This window comes from Rhincodon typus, chromosome 46, assembly GCF_021869965.1.
Source record: "Rhincodon typus isolate 14 chromosome 46, sRhiTyp1.1, whole genome shotgun sequence".
Lineage (NCBI taxonomy): Eukaryota > Metazoa > Chordata > Chondrichthyes > Orectolobiformes > Rhincodontidae > Rhincodon > Rhincodon typus.
The window spans coordinates 9,276,123-9,302,442 of NC_063377.1; the positions used below are offsets into that span (position 1 = coordinate 9,276,123).

Below are 26,320 nucleotides of genomic sequence, written 5' to 3' on the forward strand. Positions count from 1 at the left end.
AACACTGGGGTACGGTACCGGTGGGGACAGGTCTGTCGCTGTATAACGTTGGGAGACGGTACCGGTGGGGACAGGTCTGTCGCTGTATAACGTTGGGAGATGGGACTGGTATCGGAGTGAAGTTGATTGAAGTAATGCTGTCCTGTTTTGTAACAACGCTTGATGACGAATTATGCTAATCCAGCCTCCTGTTTGTGCACAGTTGGTGTGGACAGTGCGGGAAGTTGTGAAGAATGCAGTGCTGGGAGCAGATGGAGTGTGTATGACGTTAATGAAGCAGATTGCTGGTGAGTTTCTGTTTGAGCAGGCATCAGATAGCCCACCCTCTTGCTGGCTGTCCTGTGCAATGCCTGGTTGTCTTCTGAATGATCTCTGCAAGTCAGGCTGAAACCTGACGTGACCCAACTTTATGTCTGAACACAAGTAGCAACTCATTTTCTTTCAGCATTTTCCCTCTGGCATTGTATCATTGTCCTTTTTCTCGCAAGTTGTTGCCTGAATTGTATGTTGGGTCCATGCCAGCACCTAGCTGAATGGAGAGAGAGAGAGAGAGAGAGAGGTTGTTGGAAGTACTCCAGTGAGAGGTCACAACCTGGACCCTCCACTCAGTTTCTCTCTCTTGTTTATTTGAGTTCCAGCAATTGTAGCATTTTGCTTTTAAATGAGCTGGCTTTCGTTCTGTCCGGTCCCTTTGCTATGTCTGTCTGTCACTCTGGCCTTTAACTACTCCTCAGACCTTCATGGCCATGGAGTAAGACATCCCCACACGTTGGCCCTCCCTCTCCCCAGGCACTGACACTCCCTTGCTCACTTGTCCTCTCTCTGGGCACCCCCTCTTTCCAGGCTACAGTCCCCCACCTCGCTGGCCTTTCCCTCTCCCCAGCCGCTGACACCCGCTCCCCCTTGTTGGCTCTGGTTTTCCATCTCCCCGGATGCTGATACTCTTTTGCTGGCTCCCCCCTCTTCACCAGTGCTGCCCACCTTGACCACATGAGCATTCATTCCCCATGGCTGCACAGATGCAACACACCATCGTGCTGGCTGTCCCACTCTCGATTCTAGACCATCGATGATTGATTAAGGAGTGTACTACCTGCATGGGACCGGAAGCAGATACAGCAGTCATGTTCGAAAGGCTGTTAGATAAATAGTCAGAGTGTGACTGATCAGAGCTTTGACGAAGGAGCTATCACAGGAGTGTTGGGTCAAATGGCCTCCTGTGCTATAAGAATGAGTGCCGGTCCCTGCATTAAACTCCCTCAGCAGCAACGTACACGTGATCAGGACGGTGATCTCTCTTGCGTTGTCTTTCCCTGCAGGCGGAGATGTGACTCCAAAGAATATCTGGCTGGCTGAAAATGTCCTTGAAATCCTCGTGGAACAAAGGTAGGAGCGAGGCGAGGGCTCTGCTACAGGGCCGTTGACACCGTGTGCCCAGAGAAGCGTGAATATAGCTGGGGCGAAACTGGAAAGAAATTACAGCAAGACAGTCGAGGGCAGAAAGCAGTCTGTTTAGACTAATGGGCTGCTTAAGTGTCATAGTCATACAGCACAGGAACAGACCTTTGGTCTAACTCGTCCATGCTGACCAAGTTAAGCAAACTAAACCTCTATGATTGTGTGACTCTAATTATAAATCATTGGCTTATAAGTCTAGCCATTAAAACGCTGACCCACATATAAATTTCCCTCATACACTGGCGCACATAGACGCTGATATAGACAGCAAACAAAACGCATGGACAGAGGGCGAAACTGAAAATACTGTCCACTAGTCTTTGCCGAGTTGGTTTTTGCTAATCAGGAAGTTTCTCTTCCAGCTTTAGTTTTGTGAATGCTTCAAGGATGGCTGACCCATTTGTAAAAGGTTTCGGGTGTATTCACTAAAGGTCACAGCTTAGTGCAATTCCTGAAGGAGAAATAAACTGGTTTTCTTTGAGCTTTGAGTTTTGACTGCAGAGAACAGAAAGACAGCTCCTGTCCAGCTGGAGATCTTATCGCGTCTCTGTATCTTTGTCAGCCCAAACCATCAGTTGCCTAAGACCCTATCATATGGCCCCTTCAAGGCCTTTGTCATCACAAGCTGGTGACCAGTCAGCATGTTGCCAACCGAAGCTCCATCTGTGCGCAGTTCTCCGACTCCAGTTCATCTGCAGAATTAATCTTCGGTTGCTGCCAGCGGTTCTCCCCTTGAGTGTCAGGTTACTTTTCAAAAACATGCAGCAACCCTGGCAAAACACTGGTTTTAAAAGGAGTGCTTTCTTGTTTCATTCTGTAATGTTGAAAAGCATTAAGAAAAGGAGGTTTTTACATTAGGCAGAGATGTAGGCTATTGGCAGGTATCATCTCATGATCCCGTTTAGTTTCACGTCAGGCATCTTGTTTAAAAAAAAAGGCCCGTGTGCAGAGGCAGTTCCTACTGGGAGAGGGGGAAGCTAAATGTATATCATGCTGGTGTGCTGATTATCTATCAAAAGCTGTTGGGTTGGGAGGTGAAAAAGGGGAGAGAGAGTTTGCTGATCCCAGGAAAGGCTCCATGAGGTTGGGAAATGCAGCAATGATTCCTGATCTGAGGGGAAGGGGGTCTGAGTCCTTGTCAGGAGCGAAGGAAGCGTGCGTGGGGAATGAGGCGGATGGTGTTGGCATGAAGGAGGCGGGCAGTATTGGCAGACCCCTCCCACCCTGGAACAGCTGAGACCGCGAGCTGTTTGCCTAGCTTTGTGTATCCCTGTTTTGTAATGGCCTCTTCTATACTGAGGAGCAGTTTTGTCTGTGACAGCTCTGACGTGGCGAGAATGTCACTGAGAAATTCATTTTGGGGAAGATGTCAGGAGTGAGGTGGTGGGTTTTTTTCCCCAATCCTTATAACTGGCCATCATTGATAATGATCTGCAGTCCATCCTTTTTATAGGTAAGACTGAGTGAATAGATACTTTGGGGATGTTATTACACGCCTCTGGTGCAGATGGCACTTGAACCCAGGCCTCCTGGTCCAGAGGTTAGGGACACAGCCGCTGCATCTCTAAAGCTCTCGGGCAGGATGCAGTGCTCCTGGTTTATGGTTTGGCCGGTGGGTGTTGGGAGGATGGCCTTTGTTGGAAGGTGCTGGCTTCCTCCGTGTGTACAGCTGCCTGAAGTGGTACCTGTCTTGCAGGGAGTGGGTGCTGAAGAGTAACATGCTGATCGCCATGATTGTTTACACCTACCTGCGGCTGATAGTGGATCACCATGGCACCCCACAGCTCCAGGCGCTCCGACAGAAGGAGGTGGACTTCTGTATGACGCTGCTCCGGGAAAAGGTGAGCCAGCAGAATCCCCCTGGAGGGGCTTCCTCGAGGTGCCATTGTGGGCCGGCAGGGAGAGGGGACTTATGCCAAAGGGAGTGGGTTCCGGGGTGCATGTGGAGGGGAGTGGGATACATCGAGTGACCCTCCTGTGGAAGGCATCAACTGTCCTGACTCCTTACACACCCTCCAATAAGTCCCGAAACAGTTCTGCATTGTCACTGGACAGGGCTGAGGAGCTGGACGAGGTTTGGCTATTGTTCATCTCTCTGCTGATTTCCCACAGCCTGTCCTCTTCTTCACCTGACTGATGGTACTGAGGCTCATTGTAACTTTCCTACACGTGGGCCCCTGAGCACCTAAAAATGCTGTGCACGAGGCTGCAATGTCTTAAGGCATTTTGGAAAGAGACCGCCCCCCCCCGCCCTCTTTTTCATTAATGTGTTAGCCCTGAAGATATGTTACACAGGAGCTGTCATTGCCCAGGGTCTCTAATGGTTTTGTCGGAGCGACTTTATGCCTTGGGGCTGTACCCAACCTAACCGTCTTCAGTCCAGCTCCTGAATGTCAGGTGCTGAGCCTCTGGAACACTCTCTGTCCGAACTGTCTGATCGCTAATCGCTTTCTTTTTCCAGTTCATGGACTGTACAATGATTGGCCGAGATCTGGTTCGACTACTTCAGAATGTTGCTAGGATACCAGAATTTGAGAAGTTATGGAGAGACATTCTACATAATCCTCAGGCCCTAAGCCCACAATTCACAGGTAGGTTACCAAGCCTGTGGGCAGTGACGCTTGCAATGACTTGGCATTTCACTGCCCACTCCTGTCAGAGGCGGGAATCCTTGGACAGTTAAACTGATGAGCAGCTATCCATTTATGACCACTGCTACCATTCTCCGGGATTTCAGTGAACTGTACCATACCCATGAGCACTGCCCCTGTGTGACCCCCTACAAGGCCCATGGCAGTCATTAACTAATCTCCCTCTGAAGCTTGCATATTATGAGTTCCAGTGGTAACAGGCAATGGCCTGCCCAGTTGGAACTCATTGCCTGAACCCTTTCAAAGCATACCTAGGGTTTTGGGTTCCTTTTCTCTGGATTTCCCTTTCCACTAAACTGCGTACTATCATTAAGGGTGAACCATCCCCGCAAAAAATATTTTCACCTGTATCTGGGTACAGTACTGGTAGGGGACAGGCCTGTCACTGTATAACACTTGGGTACAGTCCTGGTGGGGACAGGCCTGTCACTGTATAACACTGGGGTACAGTACTGACTAATGTCTTGATGTTTAATGGCATTACCTTCACTGAATCCCCCACTTTCAACATCCTGGGAGTTACCATTGACCAGTAACTGAACTGGGTGAGCGAATTAATACAGCGGTTACAAGAGCAAGTCAGAGGCTGGGAATCCTGTAGCAACTAACTCTCCTTATTCCCTAAAGCCTATCTGACATCGACAAGGCTCAAGTCAATAAAGGATTGGCTTCTTTCCCACTTATCTTGTTCAGCCTCGCTGTGGTAGTGCACTAGAAATCAAGTTCCACTATTCCCAGAGTTTTCACAATAGTTAGGGAATTTTGTGTAATTGAATAAAATCCTTAAGTTCCCTGTCTGTTAGACCCAGATTAATAGAAAGCACAGAGCAGATTTCTGTTCTTATTATAAATAAATAGATTCTAGCTACGTGTAAGCAGTTAGGAACTGAGAACCGGTAGCTCTGCTAGTTGTACACCCCACTCTGTACGTGTACACACAAACCGAAGAAATGGGTGTTATGGGTGGAGGGAAAGACTGCGAAGGCAGTTCAGTAGTCCCTGTTCACAGGCTTCACTGAGATGATCCTGTTGGAAGTTTTAGGCCAGTTGGCTTAACAACTGTCAGAGGGAAGATTTAGAATCTATGTTGATGAATAATAGCCTTTAACTGTTAAAGGTGTTTTGTCAGGCAAGTCTGTAGTTCTGTGAAAGAGAAATTGTGTTAAACCAATTTGTTGGAGTTCTTTGAAGAAGCAGCATAGGTTGTAGATAAAGGAGAACTGGTCAATGTATCCAGAAGACATTTTATAAGCTGTTATATCAAAAGGCTTTGTAGAAAATGATAGCTTGTGGTTTAGGAAATAACATATATTTGCATGGATAGGTGATTGGCTAGCCAACAGAAAACTGTAGATGTCGTTGCTTCTTTTTCTGATGGACAAGATGTAACTAGTGCGTGGAGGAAGCGTTTGGTACGCTTGCTTTTATTGGTCAGTGCATTGAGTATAGAAGTTGGGAGGTCATGTTGCGGCTGTACAGGACATTAGTTAGGCCGCGTTTGGAATACTGTGTGTAATTCTGGTCTCCCAGCTGTAGGAAGGGTGTGTGAAATTTGAAAGGGTTCAGAAAAGACTTACAAGGATGTTGCTGAGACTGGAGAACTTTCAGTTATATGGATAGGGTGAATAGGCTGGGGCTGTTTTCCCTGGAGCATTGGAGGCTGGGGAGGTGACCTTATAGAGACTTATAAAATCATGAGGGGCATGGAGAGGGTGAATAGCCAAGGTATTTTTCCCCAGGGTACAGGTGCCAAAACTAGAGGGCTTGAGTTTAAGGTGAGAAGGGAAAGATTTAAAAGGGACCTGAGGGGCAACTTTTTCATGCAGAGGGTGGTGTGTGTATGTAATGAGCTGCCAGAGGAAGTGGGGTAGGGGCTAGTACAGTTGCAGCATTTGAGGCATCTGGAGTTATATGAATAGGAAGAGTTTAGAGGGATATGGACCAAATGCTGGCAAATGGGACCAGATTAATTTAGGATATCTGGTTGGCATGGACAAGTTGGACCGAAGGGCCTGTTTCCATGCTGTGCATCTCTTATAACTGTATAACTTAGTGGTGTGCAACAGGGATCAGTGCTGGAGGCTGAACCTTTGCCCATTTATATAAATGAAGGGACTGGTGGTGTGCTTGTTAAACTTACTGATGAACACACAAGTTTAGGAGTTGTGAGGAGAACAGAAGGAGACCACAAATGGAGATAGACAGGTTAGCTGAGTGGACAAACATCTGGCAGCTGAAACAAAATGTGGGAAAATGTAAAATTGTCAGTTTGGCTGGAAACATGGAAAAGAAGGATATTATTTGAATGGTGAGAGATTGCAGAACTCTGCAATGCAGAGGGATCTGGGTGTTCTTGTGTATGAATCACAGAAGGCTAGCCTGCGAGTACAGCCCAAGTAATGGGGAAAGCTAATAGAATGTTATTGTTTATTGTGAAGGGGAATTGAATATAAAAGGCAGGAGGTTGTATTTGTTTTACAGGGCATTGGTAAGACCACAGCTGGAGAACAGTGTACAGTATTGGTGTCCTTGCTTAGGGAAGGATGTAAATGCATTGGGAGCAGTTCAGGGAAGGTTTACCAGACACATACCTGTGGGGAAAGGCTGGACAGACTCAGCCTGTATCCTCTGGAGTTTAGAAGAGTTAGAGGTGGCTTGATCGCAACACACAAGATCCTGAGGGGTAGTTGACCGGGTCGGTGCGGTGATGATTTTCTTGTGGGAGAGTCTAGAAATGAGGCTCACTGTTTAAAAATGAAGGGTCACCGTTTTGAGACAAAGCTAAGGAGAGTTTTATTTTGTGGAAGTTGAGTCTTTCGAACTCTTCCTGAATAGCTAGTGGTAAGCAGAGTCTTCAAATATTTTGAAAGCAGATTCTTGTGAAGCACAGGGGAAGTGAAAGGTTGTTGGGAGGTAGCTGGGAATGTATAGTAATCAGATCCGTTGTGGCAGGGCAGGCTGGAGCAGCCGCATGGTGGCCTCTCTGTCTGGTGTGAACCCCAGCTCCCTGCTCCAGGCTAATATCGGTGCTTTCCTTCTCTCCTGTTCCTCAGGCATTCTGCAGCTTCTACAGACTCGAACTTCACGCAAGTTTCTGGCATGCCGCTTGACGCCTGACATGGAGACCAAGCTGCTCTTCATGACATCCAGGGTAAGCTGGAGTCTTCAGTGTCCTTCGATCCAAGAACCACATGATTGTTCAGCCCATTGTGCCTGTGCTGACTGTTTGCATGGTCTATCCAAGCAGTCCCCATCTTCTCCTGTTTACACCCTGCAGCCTCTTTTTAAAGTTCCTATTGAATCTATTGAGGCAGTGTGTTCCAGATCTCGATGGCTCACTGCCTCAACAAAGTGCCCCTCTGGTTCTTTCGCCAATCACAACCTTGTGTCTCTCTGGCTACAGAAGGTCCTGCCAGTGTCAACAGTTTGTCCTTATCAGTTCTCGCACGATGCTTCCTTGGTTTCAACACCTCTGCCAGAATCCTGGGGTTTACCATCAACCAGAAACTGAACTAGATCAGCCATATAAATACAGGGGCTGCAAGGACAGGTCAAGCTGGGAATCCTGCAGTGAGTAACTCCCCTCCTGACTCCCCTGAGCCTGTCCACCAAGGCACATGCCTCATTGAATGCAGCTTCAACAACACTCCAAGCTCGACACCATCCAGGATAAAACAGCCCCCGCTTGATTGGCACCACATCCCCAAGCATCCACTCCCTCCACCACCGAAGTTCAGTAGCAGCAGCGTGTACCATCTATGAGATGCACTGCAGTGACTTATCAAGGCTTCTCAGGCAGTACCTTCCAAACTTGGGACCTCCAGCCACTAGAAGAACAAAGGGTAGCAGATACGTGGGAATGCCAGCATCCTGCAAAAGTTCTCCTCTGAGCCACTTACCAACCTGACTTGGACATGTATTGCTGTTCCTTCAGTGTCACTGGGTCAAATTCCTGGAGTTCCCTCCCTAACAACGTTGTGTTTATTTTTCTCCACCTCCATGGACTGCAGCAGTTTAAGAAGGCAGCTCACCATCGCCACCACCTGAAGGGTACTGAGGAGGTGGGCAATAAATCATGGCTGAGCCAGCACTGTCAATGTCCTGAAATAAAGATTAAATGTCCCCTTTAACGTGCTTGAAGGGCAACGGTCTGACCAGCTCCAGTCTGCCCAGATTAATTGAAGTCCCTCATCACTGGCTTCATTCCAGTAAATCTCTGTATCCTTGCCAAGATCTTGACATTGTTGTTAAAGTGTCCTGTTCCGGAATTGGACACCATACTCCAGCTGAGGCCCTGTTTCCAAACTGCCAGAAGCAAATATGTGATAATTACCAGGAATCTGCAATTTTTTTAGAATGACGTTTGAACATAACTTCTTTGTTTTTTTTTTTCTTCTCCCCCCCCCCCCACCCCACCGTCTCTTTTCGTGAACCCCAGGATCCTCTGTTTCCTTATGTTTGCTTGTGAGTACCTGTAGCTACTCTTTCATCTTGGGTTTGTTTTAAATTCATTCATGAATGTGAGTGTGCGCTGCATCAACAGCGCTCCAGAAGATTTACACCATCCAGGGCAAAGCAGCCCATTTGACTGATACCACATCCACTCTCTCTCTGCCACTGATGCTCAATAGCAGCAGTGTGTATCATCTACAAGATGCACTGCAGAAATTCACCAAAGATCCTTAGACAGCACCTTCCAAACCCACAACCACTTCCACTTTGAAGAACAAGGGCAGCAGATACATGGAAACAGCACCCCCTGCAAGTTCCCCTCCACACCACTCACCATCCTGACTTGGAAATAGATCGCCAGGTCGAAATCCTGGAATTCCCTCCCTAATGGCATTGTGGGTCAACCCACAGCACATGGACTGCAGCAATTCAAGAAGGCAGCTCACCCCCACCTTCTCAAGGGGTAACTAGGGAATAAACGCTGGCCCAGCCAACGATGCCCACATCCCATGAATGAATTCAAATAAAACCCTGATCTGGCTCAGGTTTTAAGCTTCAACCCTCCCGTTATTCTGCATCCCCTCCCTCCAGAGGGAATATTTTCTCTCTATTGATCCTGTGGGCTTTCGGTCAGAATACCTATAACCCTGTAATTCAAAGGGAATGTGAGCCTTGTTTACACAGCCTCTTGGCACTTAACCCTATGAGTTGTGTTGCATTGGAGTGGGCATTGCTGTAAGCTGAACAGTGGTATGTGGTAACTCTCGGGGTCCTCTTTATGTTGGCAGCCTCAATACTGTCAGGGATGTCTGGGCTTTTACAAGCTGCTGTGCTCCAGTGCATGGTAAGAAGAGCTGTGTATTGGAGAATGGTTGGTTGGTTGGTTGTTTGTTTTGAAATAGATCCAAATTATGAGATGTCTGAAATAACTTTGTGCTTTCGGTGATCCATTGCATCAATCTCAAGTTAACCGCACTGTACTGTGCTCTCCCCATCGTCCTTTATCATTCTCCAGACAACTCCTGTTGCCCCATGCTCTTCCCCCTAGCTCGGCGCCAATCCCCAAACTAATCCCACTGCCTCGCTCTCTCCCCATAGCCCTGTGTCAGTCTCCAAACTAATCCCAGCGCCCCACTCACTCCACATGCCCCTGTATCAATCCCAAACTAATCCCGCTGCCCTGTTCTCTCCCCATTGTCCTCTATCATTCCCTGGCCTGCTCCCACCCCATAACCCAGTATCGATCCCCAGACTAATTGCACTGCCCCGCTGTCTCCCCATAGCCCAGTATCGATCCCAAGTTACAACCACTTAGTATTTCATTGGTCACTAATGAGCCTTATTGGAAATGGAAGTGAAACATCTCTAGCATAGGCAGTAGTTAGTTGTGTTTTAAGGGGGAAGCTGGGTAACAACATGGAGGAGAATGGGATAGAACGACAGTGCTAATGTGAGATGAATTATGGAGGCTTGTGTGGATGGGCTTAATGGCCTGTTTCTGTCAATCAACTTATGTTCTTTTCCTCAACCACTCCCCCCTCTGTCCAAGTGTTTCCTTTTGACATTGTTTTCCTTACCCCTGTCCCTGCGTTCCATCTTTACTTCCTCAATTGCCGAACTCTCATCATGGTCCCTTGATCAGAAGATGAATAACTTTTCTCTTGTACCTCTTGCAATTCCCTTTCAAAGCTCTGTTTGGATTTATCCTGGACTCTTTCCCCCCCCACCTCTGTAGTCACGGCAGTGATATCTCAGGCTGTCTTTCTGTTTAATGGTAGGTTCGGTTTGGGCAGCAGAAGCGGTACCAGGACTGGTTTCAGCGTCAGTATCTCTCGACGCCTGATAGCCAGTCGCTACGTTGTGACCTTATCCGCTACATCTGCGGTGTTGTTCATCCATCCAATGAGGTGCTGAGCTCAGACATCCTCCCTCGATGGGCCATCATTGGCTGGTTACTGACCACGTGCACGGTGAGTAGCCACAGAGCAGCAATCCTAGATGTCCCAGCACGCCTTCCTGGAATCCAGTGCTTTTTTTTATTTCAAAAGTGTCGGAATGTGGGAAGCCAGTTTACACACAGTAGCATTCCGCAGCGAACGCTGTGGTAATGACTGTCTACTATGTTTGAGTGATGATTGTGGGAGTTGTAAACCAGCCCTTTCCTTGGAGCACAGGGATGCAGGATGTTTCATATCCCATCCCGCATTCCCTCTCAATCGTTCCCTCTTCTGTGTGTGGCAACGACAGCCAAAAGCTGGAGTTGGTGCTGGCAGTGGTGACATTGTCAAGCACTGGCACTTCAAGTGGCTGTGGGGTCTCCTGCAAACAACAGTAACATCCTCCCCACACCCTGTCATCACCACGCCTGTGCCTGAGCATGCTTACTGAGCACTCATCGAACAGTCACCGAGCACAGGGACCTTGGGGTGCAGGCTCTCCGTCACAGGTAGGCAGGACAGTGAAGAAGGCATTTGGTCGTTTGCCTTTATTGGTCAGTGCATTAACCATAGGATTTGGGAGGCTGGGTTGTGGTTATACAGGGCATTGGTTAGGCCCCTTTTGGAATACTGCATTCAGTTCTGGTCTCGCTGCTATAGTAAAGACGTTGTGAAACTTGAAAGCGTTCAGAAAAAGATGTTGCCAGGGTTGGAGGGTTTGAGCTATAGGGAAGGGCTGAATAGGCTGGGGCTACTTTCCCTTGAGAGTCAGGCTGAGGGGTGACCCTATAGAGGTTTATAAAATCATGAGGGATATGGATAGGGGTGAATGGCCAAGGTCTGTCTTCCCAGGGGTAGGGGAGTCCAAAACTAGAGGGCTTGGGTTTAGGGTGAGAGGGGTAAGAGTCAGAAGGGGCCTAAGGGGTAACTATTTCACGCAGAGGGTGGTGTGTGTATGGAACGAGCTGCCAGGGGAGGTGGTGGAGGCTGGTACAAATACACCATTTCAAAGGCACCGGGATGGGTACATGAATAGGAAGGATTTAGAGGGATATGGGCCAAATGCTGGCAAATGGGACTAAATGAATTTAGATATCCAGTCGGCATGGACGAGTTAGCCCGAAGGTTCAGTTTCTGTGATGTACATCTCTATGACCACACTCTGGAAGCACCTGTGAAGCAGTGGGGAGGTGTTGGTACCTGCTGAGAATGGCAGATGAGCTGTCGGTGCCCAACCCTTTCCTTTCTGGGGCTCAAAATTCTGTGACAGGAAAGGAATTCACTTCAGGCCAGCATTCAGTTCCAAGAGGTAATCTCGAATAATAAAAGAATCTGATCTGTGTGTGTGGGCGAGTTGCATCCTGTGATCTCTGTGCACTTTGGTTATCCATTGGGGTGCTAATTAAAACCATCGCCGCTGCTCCGTTTCAGCGATTACTCCAGCAGCAGCAAATTGCAGAGTGCTGAGTGAGTGGGTGAGACTATCAGAGCCGTGAAGAGGCTGATTTGTATTCAGAGAGGGACTTGTGTCATGGCTTGTTTGTGGTGTGTTTTCCCCAGGTTGGTTCAGAAAATATCATCTTCTCAAAAGGTGATGCCCTGAGCTTGCTTAGACACAAACACTCGACAGTGTCTCATTAAGAAATCCAATTGGGAATTCCGGAGAAACTCCTTAACCCAGACAGCAGTCAGAATGTGAAACTAGTTCCCACAGGGAGAAGCCAGATGAAAGCTGGGATTTCGCACAATTAAACACCCGAGGAGACACGGCTGGGGCACTGTGAACAGAAATGTAACACCAACCCACGGGAGGTGTCATAGATTCATAGTGTCCTTACAGTGTGGAAGAGTCCACATGGACCCTCCAAAGAGCATCCTATCCAGACTCACCCCTATCCCTATGACCCTGCAATTACTGTGGCTAATCCACCCTAACTTACACGTCTTTGTGATTGTGGGAAGAAACCAGAGCATCTGGAGGAAACCCACGCACCTACTGGGACAACGTGCAGTTGCTCAAGGGTGGAATTGAACTGGTGTCCTTGCGCTGCAAGGCGGCAGTCCTGACCACTGGGCCACCGTGACCAAGTGACCAAAAGTTCCATTGTATGAAGCATCTATAAGCCACCCCCACCTTCTGCACCTGACCCCACCCCCACCCCAGTTCATGGGACAGCAGAACCTCCCTTGGTGCCACACATGATGTGCCAGCCCAGTTGATGTGCTTGGGATGAGGGCAGGGGTTTCGTTCAGAAGGGCAATTCTGGTCCTGTCAGACCAGTGGGGAACCTGTACAGTGTGATGTGCTTTGAGGAATGCTATAAATAATTGTCTCACTGAATGTACTGTTCTCTTTCCTTCCCCTCTCCCCATCCGCACACTGATTGCAGTCTAATGTTGCAGCCTCAAATGCCAAGCTGGCCTTGTTTTATGATTGGCTATTCTTCAATCCGGAGAAAGACAGCATCATGAACATAGGTGAGAACTCTGTGCGTTCATCATTTTCAGACCCCTCCTCTACGTGCGCACTCTCTCTCCCTGGAAGATATTTCTGTGTTGCTGTATCTCCCTTCACTGTCCAGCCTCGACACTGTTCGCCGTGTGTAAGGCACAAGGCTATTTGACCATGAAGCTCATCACAGTGAAGCCTCATTCTCGCATCCTTGCATGCATTGGGAGCTTTCATCTCAGACAATTCAAGAGATCCTCAATATTTCCATTGAGCCTGATCTAACACTGGTCTCCATACAGAGTAAAGCTCCCAAGGACAGGGACAGCACAGGCTTAGCTACAGAGTAAAGCCTCCTTTATACTGTCCCCAATCAAATGCACTTAAGGTGAGAGGAGAGAAATTTTAAAAAAAGACTTGGGGATCAAATTCTTTAGACAGAGTGTAGTTTGTGTGTGGAATTACCTTCCTGAGGAAGTGCTCCGCAACCCCCCCCCCCCAAAATCAAATGCTCCCAGGACAGGGACAGCACAGGGTTAGATACAGCGTAAAGTGTCCTCTGCGTTGTCCATATTTAATTTCCCTGGACAGAGAGAACAAAATTTTGTTGGAACAGTTGAGTTAGATAATTTTGCTGTTGACCTTTTTTCTGCTTTCAGAGCCAGCCATCCTTGTTATGCATCATTCCATGAAGCCCCATCCAGCAATTACTGCCACTCTGCTAGACTTCATTTGTCGGGTAAGTGCTGCCCACACTTGCTATTATCTCCACGTCTCTCAGGCGTGGGATTTGTGGCTCGAGCTGTGTCCTTGAGGCGCTGCTTCACGCTTACCAACAGTAACATCGTTAAAAGCCACAATTGATTCTGCATCGCCCAGAGAAATTAGGATGGGCAGGTCAGCTCAGGAGGTAGTAACATTCGGCAACTCTCCTAGACCTGATCTTTGTAATTTTCTTCCTTGTCTTGCTATCTCTGTGGTTGTCTTCTCCAAAGAGCGAGAGTGAGAGAAGACTAAACCACAGTGATAGCAAAACAAGGAAGAAAGTTGTTCTCATGCTCTCTGCCTATCCTCTCTCCTGATTTCACCTCCATATTCATCATTCCCTGCCAACTGCCATGCACTCTGTCCATTCCTGCCTCTTTCCCTTCCTCCCCCTTTTTACCTCCTTCACTTCACTTCACTTTACTTTTCACCTTTTCTGCCTGTCTCTTCCCTTTCTTCCAGTTACCCTTCTCTAGCCATCTCTTCCTTCCTCCATTTCCTTTGCTTGCTTGGGCGTGTCTGTCTGAAGTGATGCATTCGGTGGGGAGTCTATCACCGCTCCTGACTCCTGGAGTCGATGTTGGACTCTCCCTCGCTAACCCTGCACGTATTCTCTTCCACAGATTATTCCTCACTTTTATCCACCGCTGGAGTCCCATGTGCGGCAGGGTGTGTTCAACTCACTGAACCACATTGTGGAAAAGCGAGTCCTGGCGTGAGTACGCACCCATCTCAGGGAGACTGTTCACCTTGACGTGTGTGTGCGTGTCTGAAGGCTGTTTCTGCACATGTGCATGACTGGGTGGTGACGTGTGTGCTGTGCTGTCTGAGTATTGAGTTTGTCAGCTCCAACGAAACTCCAATCAACGTGACCCTTTTCCAGGGCAGAGTGTGCTGGATTGGCAGCTCATCCGCCACCTTTAACATGCCACCCTGCCACCAAAGGGCACAGTGGAAACTTCTACATGACTGCAACTTGCCCTCCAAACCCATGACTAATACCCTCTTGTAGAAGGTAACAGGTACTTAGAATGTCGTACCCTGCTAGTTCTCCTCCAAGCCATTTGCCATTCGCCATTCTATTTCGGAAAGATCTCGGCCATTCCTTCATTGTCACTGGGTCAAAGTCCTGGAACTCGTTCTTCAAGAGCACTAACCAAAGGAACCTCTGGGGGTTATTGACCTGGAGGAGGTTACAAAGAGAGGCAATGGAACAATTTTAAAAAGTGTGTGTGGATTCTAAAATTGAATTGCTCCCGAAACAGGAACCAGCATAGGTCAGTTTGCTCAGGGTAATGGGCGAATAGGGAAATAGAAACATGCGCCCCGAGAATGGGGTGGGGGGGTGGGGTGGTGTCTCGCTCCTATGGGGAATAGAGGGTACAGTGGGAGACTTTGAGCGATGGGGAGAATGAATAACAGGATGTACTGAGGGTGAAATCTGACTAAACAGACGAAGGCAGAAGGAATAGGATAAGGTGATTATTGGGGTGGGTGGGGGGTGATGATAATGAGTCGGCAGGAATCTCATGTGGAGCAGGAACCCCAGTCTGGAGCAGACAGGCCAATTGCCTGTTGGTTTGGTGTATAGATACTGCTCAAAGTTGGCTCATACAGCCCGGCTTTAGAGATTTGCTCAGGTCGAGTGTTTGTATATTTGAGGCTGAGATGGATTGATTTTGTACTGACCAAGAATCTAGGCTTATAGGGAAAAGGCCAGCAAATGGAGATGAGGATTATCAGATCAGTCAGGATCTCAGTGAATGGTGGAGTGGACCCCATTGGGCCATAAGACCACTGGAAAAACAGCAGGAGTAGGCCATTCAGCCCCTTGGGCCTGCTCTGCCATTCAATGTGATTTGTGGCTGATCATCTAACTCAGTCCCCTGTTCCCACTTTCTCCCCTTTTAACTTTGCTTCCTTTAGCACTAAGAATTAAACCAAATTACTCTTTGAAATAGGAACAGGAGGAGGTGTTTGCACGTCCCCTGCCCTTCTGTTCCCATACTTAACAGCATCATGACAGACTGGCCTTTTTGCCCCATGTCCTATAACAAGTGTGTGGAGGAAAATCTTATCGATCTGCATTGGAAAATGCACCATTGGCTTATCATCAGTTGGCTTTGATGGAAAAGATTTCCAACCTTCAACACCCACCCTCCCTCCCTCCCTGTGAAGAAGGATGTAGCGTAGGCAGTGGCATCGTCTGAGAGGCACTTGGAATGGCCAAGATATCTGTGAATTGGGATGACGAGTGGCTTGGAGGGGAACTTGCAGGGTATGGTGTTCCTCTTCAGTACCTTTGACATCTCTTAGCAGCGCCTCAGGGTGACTGGGCTGTTGCGTGTGAGGTTGTTGTTTTTGTAGAACCTTGTGCTGATTTCCTGTGTCTACCCCCTCAAAACAAAAAAAACCTGTCTTGGTTCTCAGGCCCCTGGCACCTCTGTTCGACAACCCAAAACTGGACAAGGAGCTGCGTGCCATGATCCGGGAGAAGTTTCCGGAATTCTGTAGTTCGCCATCACCACCGGTAGAAGGTAAGCAACTCTGTTTATTTCAGAGAAAAGACTTTGCATTGTTGCAGGCCTTTACTAGACCTCGATTTGTCCTGAAGCACCCTCCTCCTAACAGAGGGAGTCATTTGGAATTTGGTCACTGCTGATACATGTCAGCCGTGATCTAGATTATCCAAGTTAGTTCAGCTGCTTGAGGAAGAAATGTGAGCACTCACCAGCTCTTCTTCAAAACGGATGCTGGGGCAGCCTTTGTGGCAATCTGAGGGAACAGATTCCTGACAGTAACACCCCCTTAGCACCAGTTCTCCATCTGCATGTGGCCCCCTCGGCACTACACTGGGACTGTCAGCCAGAGAAAATAACCTCAACTACAAAGAGCTGTGAATACAGCCCACTCCATCTCACACACCAGCCTTCCATCCATGGGCTCCATGTATGCTTCTCGCTGCCTCAGGAAGGCAGCCAACATCATCAAAGAACACCCCCCCACCCCCCCCCCCTCCCCCCCCCCCCCAACTTGGCTACACTCTCTCCCAACCTCTTCCACCAGGCAGAAGATACAAACGCTTAAACGCACACACCAACAGGTTCAAGAACAGCCTCCCTGCTGTTAAAAGACTTCTGGATGGACGTCTCTGATTTCAAATCTAATATTGATCTCTGTCTGTGCACTGTCTCTGCAGCCAAAACTTGCTCTGTTCTATCACACTTCGTGTGGTATGCTCTGTCTGTACCACACACAAGTGAAAACCTTTCATTGCACCTAGGTACGTGTGACAACAGTAAATCAACAATAAGTTCTGGGGTGGGATTCGAGCCCGTGCCTCGGAGATGAGAGAGATAGGGCTAGGATGGGAATTCAGATCATTGGAAAATGAATATCGACCCCAGTAGTGACGCAGCACTCTGGGATGCCCACAGGGGCGCTTTCGGAATGCGTGTGTTGCTTCCCAGTGACGGGAGGGAGATGTTTAGCAAGCACTGGGAATGCTTTTGCTCCTGCAGCTCAGAGAGCAGTTCCATTGAGGATGTCAGTGTGTGCCGGCGGGTCTGATAGTGTAGAGCGCTGCTGTTACATGCTGCTTCATTGTAACGATGGAAGTCCTTCGCAGATTTCTCAGCACCCAGAGATAACTCTTTGTGTTGCTGTCGTGTTTGGCTGCCAAGCCACGTCTCTCTAGCTCTCTCGCGCGCTCTCTCTCGCGCGCTCGTTCTCGCTTTCTCTCCCTCTCTCTGTCTGTCTGCATCGTTTGACATTTTGAATTGAAATGCTTATTTCTGCTCCTCCCCTCTGGTTCCATCCCTTTTGAACCCATCACTAAGCGCTCCTTTGAAATCCAAGCAGGAATGCAAGCTAGTGTTTTCACTTTGTGTTTTAAAGACGTCACAAATGTTCCTTGTGAATGGATATGGGGCGGGAGGAGAAAAAGTAAAATTTAAGAGCCTTTCTTAGCTGGAAGTGAGTTAGGTTTGTGTTACCTGTGTTAAACTCTGATATCAATGAGAAGATCAGTAGCTCTCTGAAACCCTGGCTTTCCCATCCCCTCAAGTCGGTGCTGGGGAATGGCTCGGTTAGCCAGCCAGCCTCCCTCCCTCCCCTCTGTCTCACGATACCAACCTTGCATTTCATCATGCCTATCACAACCTCATGGGAATGTGTTGTCTTCCTTATGTCGTCCAGTCACTGTTCCAGTAACGCTGGTGACCCAGTTTGCCCACAGAGATCTCCCTCAAACCACTGATCTGCATGAGAAATGGGAGCTGAGGGGACCAGGCAGGGCTGTGGTTAAATGTCTCCCATCTGCATGTCCATCGGCAAGGGCCTAGATTTTGCTGTGCTTTAACCCAGCCTGTTACCTCTTGGATGAGCGTGCCAAAGAAACAGAGCTGACACAGTGTGAGCTGGATGGAAACCAAATTGGGGGAGCACCCAGAGGAAGTGGGTTGAGGTGGGATAGGCAGCCCAAAGCACCCGCAACCTCAGATTTCTCTTTCTCCAGTCATCTTGCTGAAAGGCAATGGGAGCTGAGTTGAAAAGTTTTGAGGCAGAAGTAGACAGATTCTGGATAAGTCGGGATGGTGAGGGGGTGAAGCGTTCTCGGGGAACGTAGATTTCGGGTTGCAGTCAGATCAGCCTCGATCTTAGTAAATGGTGGAGTAGATTTAAGGGCTGAATGGCCTCCCTCCTGTCTAACATCCTTTACACACCTCCGCCTCTCACAGCCAACGCTTCATAATGCATCTCCTCCTCTGACCCTGTCAAGAATGACGTTGGTATATAAACAGAACACGCTGAGAGTAGCATTGTCTGATGGAAGGGCAGTGACCTGTAAATTTCACTTGCTTTCCTCACAACTGCTGAGTAATTCCAGTACAGGCCATACTTTGCTGGTGTCACTTATTTACCTCGATATCCACTCATTGGACCAGCAGCCTGTGCTCACGGTGGTCGCTGGAAGTTGCACATTCATCGCATCCAGTTGATGCAGTCTCAGTCCTTGCTCTGTTGTCTCATCACTTTGCTGTTCCTGATTTTTTTAAAAAAAAAACCCTGATCATAGTTCTCCAGGAGAAGGCCCGAGTGGGTTTGTCAGTCCGGTTAGAGTGTTGTTCCCAGTGTAAATCTGCCCACATTGTGAGCATTGACCTGTTGAGGTCAGACCATGAGATAGGTGCAGAACTAGGCCATTCGGCCCATTCACTCCTCCATTCGGTGAGATAGTGGCAGGTCTGATAAACCTCAGATTCACTTTCCTGCCTTCTCCCCACAACCCTTTATTCCCTTATTAATTAAAAATCTCTGTCCTAGCCTTGACAGCCCTCCGCGGTAAAGAATCTCACAGATTCACTCCCTTGGAGAGAAGTTGTTCCTCCTCATCTCGGTCTTCAGTGAGCGACCCTTCATCTGAGATGATGCCCCTCTGGTCCTACATTCCCCCACACAAGGGGAAGCAACCTCTCCACATCTCCCCTGTCAAATTTGATGAGAATCTTGTATGTTTAGATAACATCTGTTCTCATTCTTCTAAACTCCAATGAGTACAGTCCCAACCCACACACCTCTCCTGGTGAGCGTGTCCCTCCAACAGCAGATGGAGCTGAAGGAGATTTACAGCATGGCCAATCGCCAAGGTCCTGGTGCTTACAGTGACAGTGTGTTCTCTAGTGTATTCTCTTTTAAATATATTATCTTTCTTCCGTGCTAGTGAAAATTGAAGAATCTGTTGCTGTTGATATGGATAATCATGTCACTGACAAGGAGCAGGAGGAGAATTGTTATGACAATACAGATGCTGCCTTCAGCGATGATGAGGAAGAGATGAACAATAAAGGTGAGTGGGACAGGAGGTGCCTTCTCTTTGGCTTACAGCAGGCATGGATCTGCAGGACTGACTGGAACGCGTGCTTTCGGTTTATGGTGTTCGGCCATTTCCAACAATGTTTGTGTTGCAATTATTCCAGCTCGCGCTTCCAAATTTTTTTAGTGAATTCTGATTTTGTTACCTGCTGCATTAGGATTTGATCGCACGTTCCCTGAGCATTTCCCCACTGCCCTGGATTGCTAACCCTCTGACATTACCACTCCACCATCGGGATATAGTCAGTTGCATCCTTCAATCCTGTCAGTTTACATTGGGCTGGACTTAGTCTGGTTCTTCAAAGGCCTTGCTTGATGACCACCGTGGACGCATTGGGCCAAAGGGCCTTTTCCTGTGCTGTTTGAAGGGTGGGAAAGAAAAAGCAGCTCTGACTTCGTGTCCTCCGTTCTCTTTCAGGGAAGAAACGAGAGTTTCGATTTCATCCAATCAAAGAAGCGATTGTTGAGGAGCCCGTCGACATCACACCCTACCTGGACCAATTAGATGACGTGCTGAAGGAGAAAGTGTTACTTATTCAGAAAGGACGGTACGGGCATGAAAGGAGCTAATGCTCCATTTATAATAATTTCCTGTCACTGCCTTCTGTCGAGGCTGTGGTCTTTGTTTGGTTCCTCGAAACCCCTCTGCCTGACCAGTTACCACATCCGGTGGTGGTGGAGGGGATGGGTGCCCCCATCGTTCCTGGGTTTGTGGGGGAGGGGGTTAAATATCAAACACTGCTTCCACTTGTAGTGAGTGTCCTGGGGACTGTGCCCCGTCGTGGCTTCGGCTGGCAGCCCACGACCACTCAAGCAGCCTACTGGTGCCTGCTGTTCCTGGGGCAGCCCTGGGCGAATGGTCACTCTGTGACCCTTGACATCTGTGGGCTTTCTGCCTCCCACCCCCACCCAGCGAAGAGTTGCCGTTTCTTGGGGAGGAGCGCGAGAAATGTTACAACAAATAAAAACATTTATGCAGTGCCTTTCGGCTGAGAGGAACTCTCCCACTCCTCGAAATGCTGCCCCGGGATCCCAGTAGACCAGGGCAGAGCCTCTATTCAACAGCTCTGTTCTGGGAGGCAGCATTGTGCCGTACAAAATGGGAGCAGGGGAAGGCTATTCACCCCTTCAGGTCTGCTCCACTAAAACCGTAAGATCATGGCCTTGAATCCACCTTGCTGCCTGTCCCTCGGGAACCCCCTACTCTCTTGTCAATCGGAGCTGGAACTCCACCTTGACGGTGTTGGGTGTCCCAGCCTCTGCAGCTCACTGATAACTCATTCCTCCTCATCACCATTGTAACTGGGAGACTGCAGGTTGGTGTACTGCGGCCCCTCGTTCAGGACACAGACCCCCTCTTCCCCCCCCCCCCCCCCCCCACAACATCCTCTCAGCACCTACCCTGCCCTTCCCCTCTCCCCGGCCCTGTATCACTAAGACCACCGCTCATTCTTCTAAACTCTGGTGTGTCAAGCTGCTCAACCGTTCCTAGTAACTCAACCCCTTCATCCCAGCAATCAAACTTAGGAATTTCTCCTTTTTGAAAGTTCCAATTGAATCATCTTCCATTGAGAGAGCACATTATAGATTGTGTGGTTCTGTCTCGATTGCTCAGGGTCACAGAAAACATGGAGACCCCACGGGGCAAGGCCGGGGGGTGGGTGGTGGTTTATCGATGCCTGAGGTGAGGCTGAAAGCACCCGGTGCGTTGGCTTGGGTGGTGACACTGATCTTTTTCTCGCCTCCCCTCTCATACCACCCACCCATCTTCATCCCCACCACCACCCACCCCACCCACAGAGGGAAGGACCATGACACCTACCAGACGTAAGCCAACTGCCCTTTGCACCTGGTAGTCTGTTTCTCTTGTGTTGTACGGTTAGCCTGACCCCCAGCACCCTACCGTTCCCCTCTCGTCGCCAGCCTTGGAACAACAGGTCACATTCCCAGGGCAGAACACACTGGGGTGGGTTAGATCCACTGGGACAAGGAGGGGCTGGGGGGTTCTCCATGCTGGAACCATGGAGTCCTGGTGCAGGTTGCAGTGGGACTGACTCTGTAAGAATCCCACCACCGCCCTAGCTGGAGGCAGGAACTGAAGGCCTGGGGTTTGGATGAGGAATTTCACCAGCTTGTGGAGCTGTTTATACAGTCATAGAGTCATACAGCATGGAAACAGACCCTTTAGCCCAACTTGTCCACACCAACTAGACATCCCGATCTGACCAAAGCTCATTTGGCGCATATCCCTCTAAACCCTTCCTATTCATGTACCCATCCAGATGCCGATTAAATGTTGTAATTGTACCAGCCTCCACCACTTCCACTGACCATTCGTTCTATACACGCACCACCCTCTGCATGAAAATGTTGCCCCTGGCCCCTTGGGTCCCTTTTTTTAAATCCTTTCCCCTCTCGCCTCAAACCTATGCCCCTCTTGTTTTGGACTCCCCTACCCTGGGGGAAAGTCTTTGTCTATTGACCAATCCATGCACTTCATAATTTTATAAACTTCTATAAGGTCACCCCTCAGCCTCCGACGCTCCAAGGAAAATAGCCCCAGCCTATTAAGCCTCTCCCTGCATCTCAAACTCTCCAACCCCGGCACCATCCTTGTAAATCATTTCTGCACTGTCTCTAGTTCAACAACATCCTTCCTACAGTGAGGAGACTAGAATTGAGCACAGTATTCCAAACATGGCCTCGCCAGTGTCCTGTACAGCCCCAATATGACCTCCCAACTCCTATACTTAATGCACTGACCAAGCGTACCAAACGCTGCCTTCGCCACCCTGTCTACCAGCGACTCCACTTTCAACAAACTATGTACCTGCACCCGCTAGGTCCCCGAGTTCTGTTTCTGGGATCTTCCTGAGCTGCATATTCAGCAGCAGCCTCGTCAATGGAGATGTGAGTTGGGCAGTTTGAGATGCTGTCTCCGACCATGAACGCGCGCGCGCACACACACACACACACACACCCCTTATTAGATTGTAGTCTGCAGCTTTAACTCCTTGGCGTTGTTATCCAGATAACTGCCGCCTCTTGGCTTACTTGACTCGGTTCTCTGGGATGTTGTGTGAAGCATGGTTGTGCCTTTGTCTGCATTTGTAGCTGTTGGAATTTGGGAATGTGCTCTTTATTTTGGATGAAGGATGCGGCAGGAAGATTCCGCGCTCCATCACAAAAACGTGGAGAGAATCCCCCTCCTGCCCGACCTGCAGTTAGCCTCAACGTGCAGACAGTACCAGTCTGTACCCGCAGGTGCCCTACAACTGAGCCACACCTGCCCGCTGTTGGGTGAGGCAGTGTCGCACTCGCCTGTGCACCTCTGCAAGTGAATAGCTCATGGTCCAGCACGCCGTTGCCCTACCCTGCTCTGCCAGGTTTTGGTACGGGGAGGAGGAATGGTGTCAGGCGAGGGGAGAGAGATAGGTGATTAATTGTGCTCATCGACGGACCACTAACTTCGCGTGCGCTTTGATTTTGGGAATGCCACTGTCATGAGGATTCTAGAAGAGGTTAACCCTGCCTGAAAAAGGAGGATAACTGTAGCTGTTGTTGGTTATGCAGCCAAGATCCTCTGCGGGTGAAATTGAATTTCAGTGTGCTCCAGGCCAGGGCAAGAGTTGAATTTCTGAAGCTGGGGTAGGGTTCAGAACTCTCCTTTTGATACCGTGCTGTCCTCTGCAACTTGCTGTCTTGAATCCAAGAGCTTGTGGCTTACACTTATGCTTTTCCTCCTTCTTCCCTTTCAGAGACACGGAGACTCAGTGTGAAATTATGCAGGAAATTGTGGACATGATACTGGAGGTAAGCGTCTGACGCAACAACACAGGCTCGGCTTCTCAAAATTTTACTATTTGTGATGGACCAGGCCAGCCCCCTCAAAATATTTTAAGAAGGTAGCCTTGACCCTAACTTTTTCTTATTTAAAGGTAGATGTGAAATGCCCGTGTTCCCAATGCAATACGACTGGTCAAACTACTTGGTGTTAAACAAAACATATTGAAACACTGTCGTTAAAATTCAACCAAAGAAAGAGGAACAAAAACAAAGTTGCTGGAAAAGCTCAGCAGGTCTGGAAGCATCTGTGAAGGAAAAAAGTTAACATTTCTGGTCCGGTGACCCTTCCTCAGAACTCAAAGAAAGAGAAATTTAGCATAACTTAGTTATTGGAAAACTTAATAGTTACGGAATCTATTATTTTATTACTAATGAACTATTCCAATATAGTCACATCCCAAAAACACACCATTTGGCAAAAAGGCCAAGTCAGAAAACAGATTTTGTCTCGTGCAATCTAGCAGCCTAGGGGGAGAGCAAGCAGGTTTGGTTGTAGTCGAGAAAGGGGAAAAAAAGCTTCCAATTCTTCTCAATGGCAACTGCTTAGAGCTAAACCTAAAAACGAAAGAAACTAGAAATCCTGGTTCTGAGAGAGCTGGCCACACCCAGCCAGGCTGCTTCTATTGTTCCAACATTTTTTTAAAAAAAACACCCCAAGCGCGCTCAAGCTGTTTACTCTCATGGTTTTGGTAGATTGCTCAGTACCGCTGCCTTACAACCGCTCTTCAAAAAGAAACAGGATAAAATAACCCCTTTAAAGCCACAGCATCGTCATAAATCCGAGACCTTTGCAGGTTCCCATTCGCTGTGTGCGTGAAATTTTGAGACCAGTTTTTACACCAAAATTGAAGGATTTTGCTGTTTTTGAGGTGTGAGATGTATTCTTGATTTAAGACCACATATAAGGTCTAAGAGGAGTTGACCGGGTCAGTTGGTGAGAGGATGTTTTAAAAATTAGAGGCTGCCCATTTAAGATGGATTTTTCCCCCCTGGTGCTTGTTGTTCTGTGGAATTCTCTTCCCCAGGGAGCAGCTGGAGGCTGTGCCAATATCTATTCGGGGCTGAGTGAGGCAGGTTTTTGGACGGCTGAGGGCGTTATCAGGGCCAGATAGGAAAGTGGAATCGAGGCCATGCTCAGGCTGTGATCCTACTGAAGAGAGCAGCAGGCCTGAGGGACCGAATGGCTTGCTGTGAACAGGTATATTTGGTTGTGGTTGTGCCTCCTTACAGACTGCTGTTTGTCCTTGATGTCGGCATAATTGCGATTCAGACCTTTCCCTGGGGTGTGTGACGGAGGAAGGTAGCACAGGACAGCCAATATCCTTTAGACTGTTGAAGCGAAGTCTGTGTTGTAGGCCAGGTATGCAAAATTACAAACTTTTAAGTCAAGTTTTAAGAGTGGATTTTGAGATGAGGTCAGCCTTTACACTGGTATAGATGGCATTGCCAACCATGTTCACAAAGGTGCCCTGGGCAAGGCAAGATTATTCTGACAGAGTCATATCGGAGTTAATGTTAACTCATTTCTTTCTCCCCTTGGATGGTGCCAACGTTCCCTCTGTTCTCCTTTCAGGCTGCGCAGGTCTCCGAGATCCGTGCATGGCATAGACTTCGGGAATCCGGAATCAATACCAGTATTGGTGTGCTGGCAATGATTGCCGAGCACACAACATCAGAGTGGCTGTATTCCTTTTCTCTTTATTCAGTCACGGGATGAGGGTGTCGTTGGCTAGGCCAGCATTTATTGCCTCGTCTCTAATTGCCCAGAGGACAGTTAAGATTCAGCCACGTTGCTGTGGGTCTGGGATTACCTGTAGACTAGCCCAGATGAGGATGGCAGTTCCCTTCCCTAAAGGAGATTAGTGAACCAGATTGGTTGTTTTCCCGAAAATGAACAATGGATTCATGGTCATCGTTTAATTCCAGAATTTTTTTTTTTAAATGAATTCAAATTCCACCATCTGCTGTGGCAGGATTCAAACCCAGGACCCTAGAACATTATCTGGGTCTCTGGATTAACAGTCCAGCAATAATACCACTAGGCCATCTCCTCCCCTGTGCACACAAGTTAGAGAGAACGGTGCTGGCAGACCGGAGTTTCTCCAGCACTTTGTTTTCATTTCAGATCTCCTGCATCTGCAGTAGTTTGGTTTTATAAACTTACACGTAGGTCATTCTCCCTGGAATTTTCCTCCCACAGTCCAAAGATGTGCAGGCTAGGTGGATTGGCCATGCTAAATTGACCGTAGTGTTCAGGGATGTGTCAATTAGGTGGGTTATAGGGGGATAGGTCTGGGTAGGATGCTTTGAGGGTCAGTGTGGACTTGTTGGGCTAAAGGGCTGTTTCCACACTGTAGGGATTCTATGAAGAATATTCCTATGAAAAGGAGTGATTTGATCCAAAGCTTTCATCTGAGGTTGGGTGATGCTAACCATGTTGAATGGTTTGATGGAGTAAATAGAGGAGCTGTTTGCTGTGGCTTCAGGGTCAGTAACCAGCAGCTGGGAGTGGGGACAGTTTTAAGGTGATTGGTTTTCTGTGGGGTGAGACCCTCCTCTGAGGTTGATGTTAAACCAGTCTGGGCAGGAAGGGGTCCGAGTGAGAGCAGGGAAAAAGATGCTGCTTCCAATTAAATGTGATTCTCCAAGGACCCGAACCACAGCCTCCTCTCAGCAGCAGCTAATTAACTGTGGAGAGTTTAATCTGTCACACTTCACAGCCTGCTGATGAAGGAGACTGTCTTTGCTCTCTCCTGCAAATGTTGTTGTGCAAAGTCTTTGAAGCCGATTGAAACCTAGATTGCAGTGTAAGGGAGGAGAGGGGGGTGCTCACTGGGTGTGGGGACATTATCACTGCAGGTAGCAGCCTCTTCTGCCTCCCTCCCTCT

General features: G+C 48.5%; 1 protein-coding gene across 2 annotated transcripts in view; it reads left to right on the plus strand.

Annotated features, from left to right (window-relative positions):
- ints3 (integrator complex subunit 3) overlaps window positions 1-26,320 on the plus strand; it is a 71,781-nt gene that overhangs the window by 9,165 nt on the left and 36,296 nt on the right. For both annotated transcript variants that reach the window (XM_048620454.1, XM_020523362.2), the window contains exons 5-17: window positions 203-287; window positions 1,320-1,386; window positions 3,155-3,299; window positions 3,920-4,049; window positions 7,163-7,260; window positions 10,340-10,531; window positions 12,889-12,976; window positions 13,607-13,686; window positions 14,336-14,427; window positions 16,143-16,249; window positions 19,435-19,560; window positions 20,005-20,134; window positions 23,345-23,399. In XM_048620454.1, coding sequence (XP_048476411.1) covers window positions 203-287; window positions 1,320-1,386; window positions 3,155-3,299; window positions 3,920-4,049; window positions 7,163-7,260; window positions 10,340-10,531; window positions 12,889-12,976; window positions 13,607-13,686; window positions 14,336-14,427; window positions 16,143-16,249; window positions 19,435-19,560; window positions 20,005-20,134; window positions 23,345-23,399 — 1,395 coding nt within the window. The remainder of the gene's footprint in view (window positions 1-202; window positions 288-1,319; window positions 1,387-3,154; window positions 3,300-3,919; window positions 4,050-7,162; window positions 7,261-10,339; window positions 10,532-12,888; window positions 12,977-13,606; window positions 13,687-14,335; window positions 14,428-16,142; window positions 16,250-19,434; window positions 19,561-20,004; window positions 20,135-23,344; window positions 23,400-26,320) is intronic.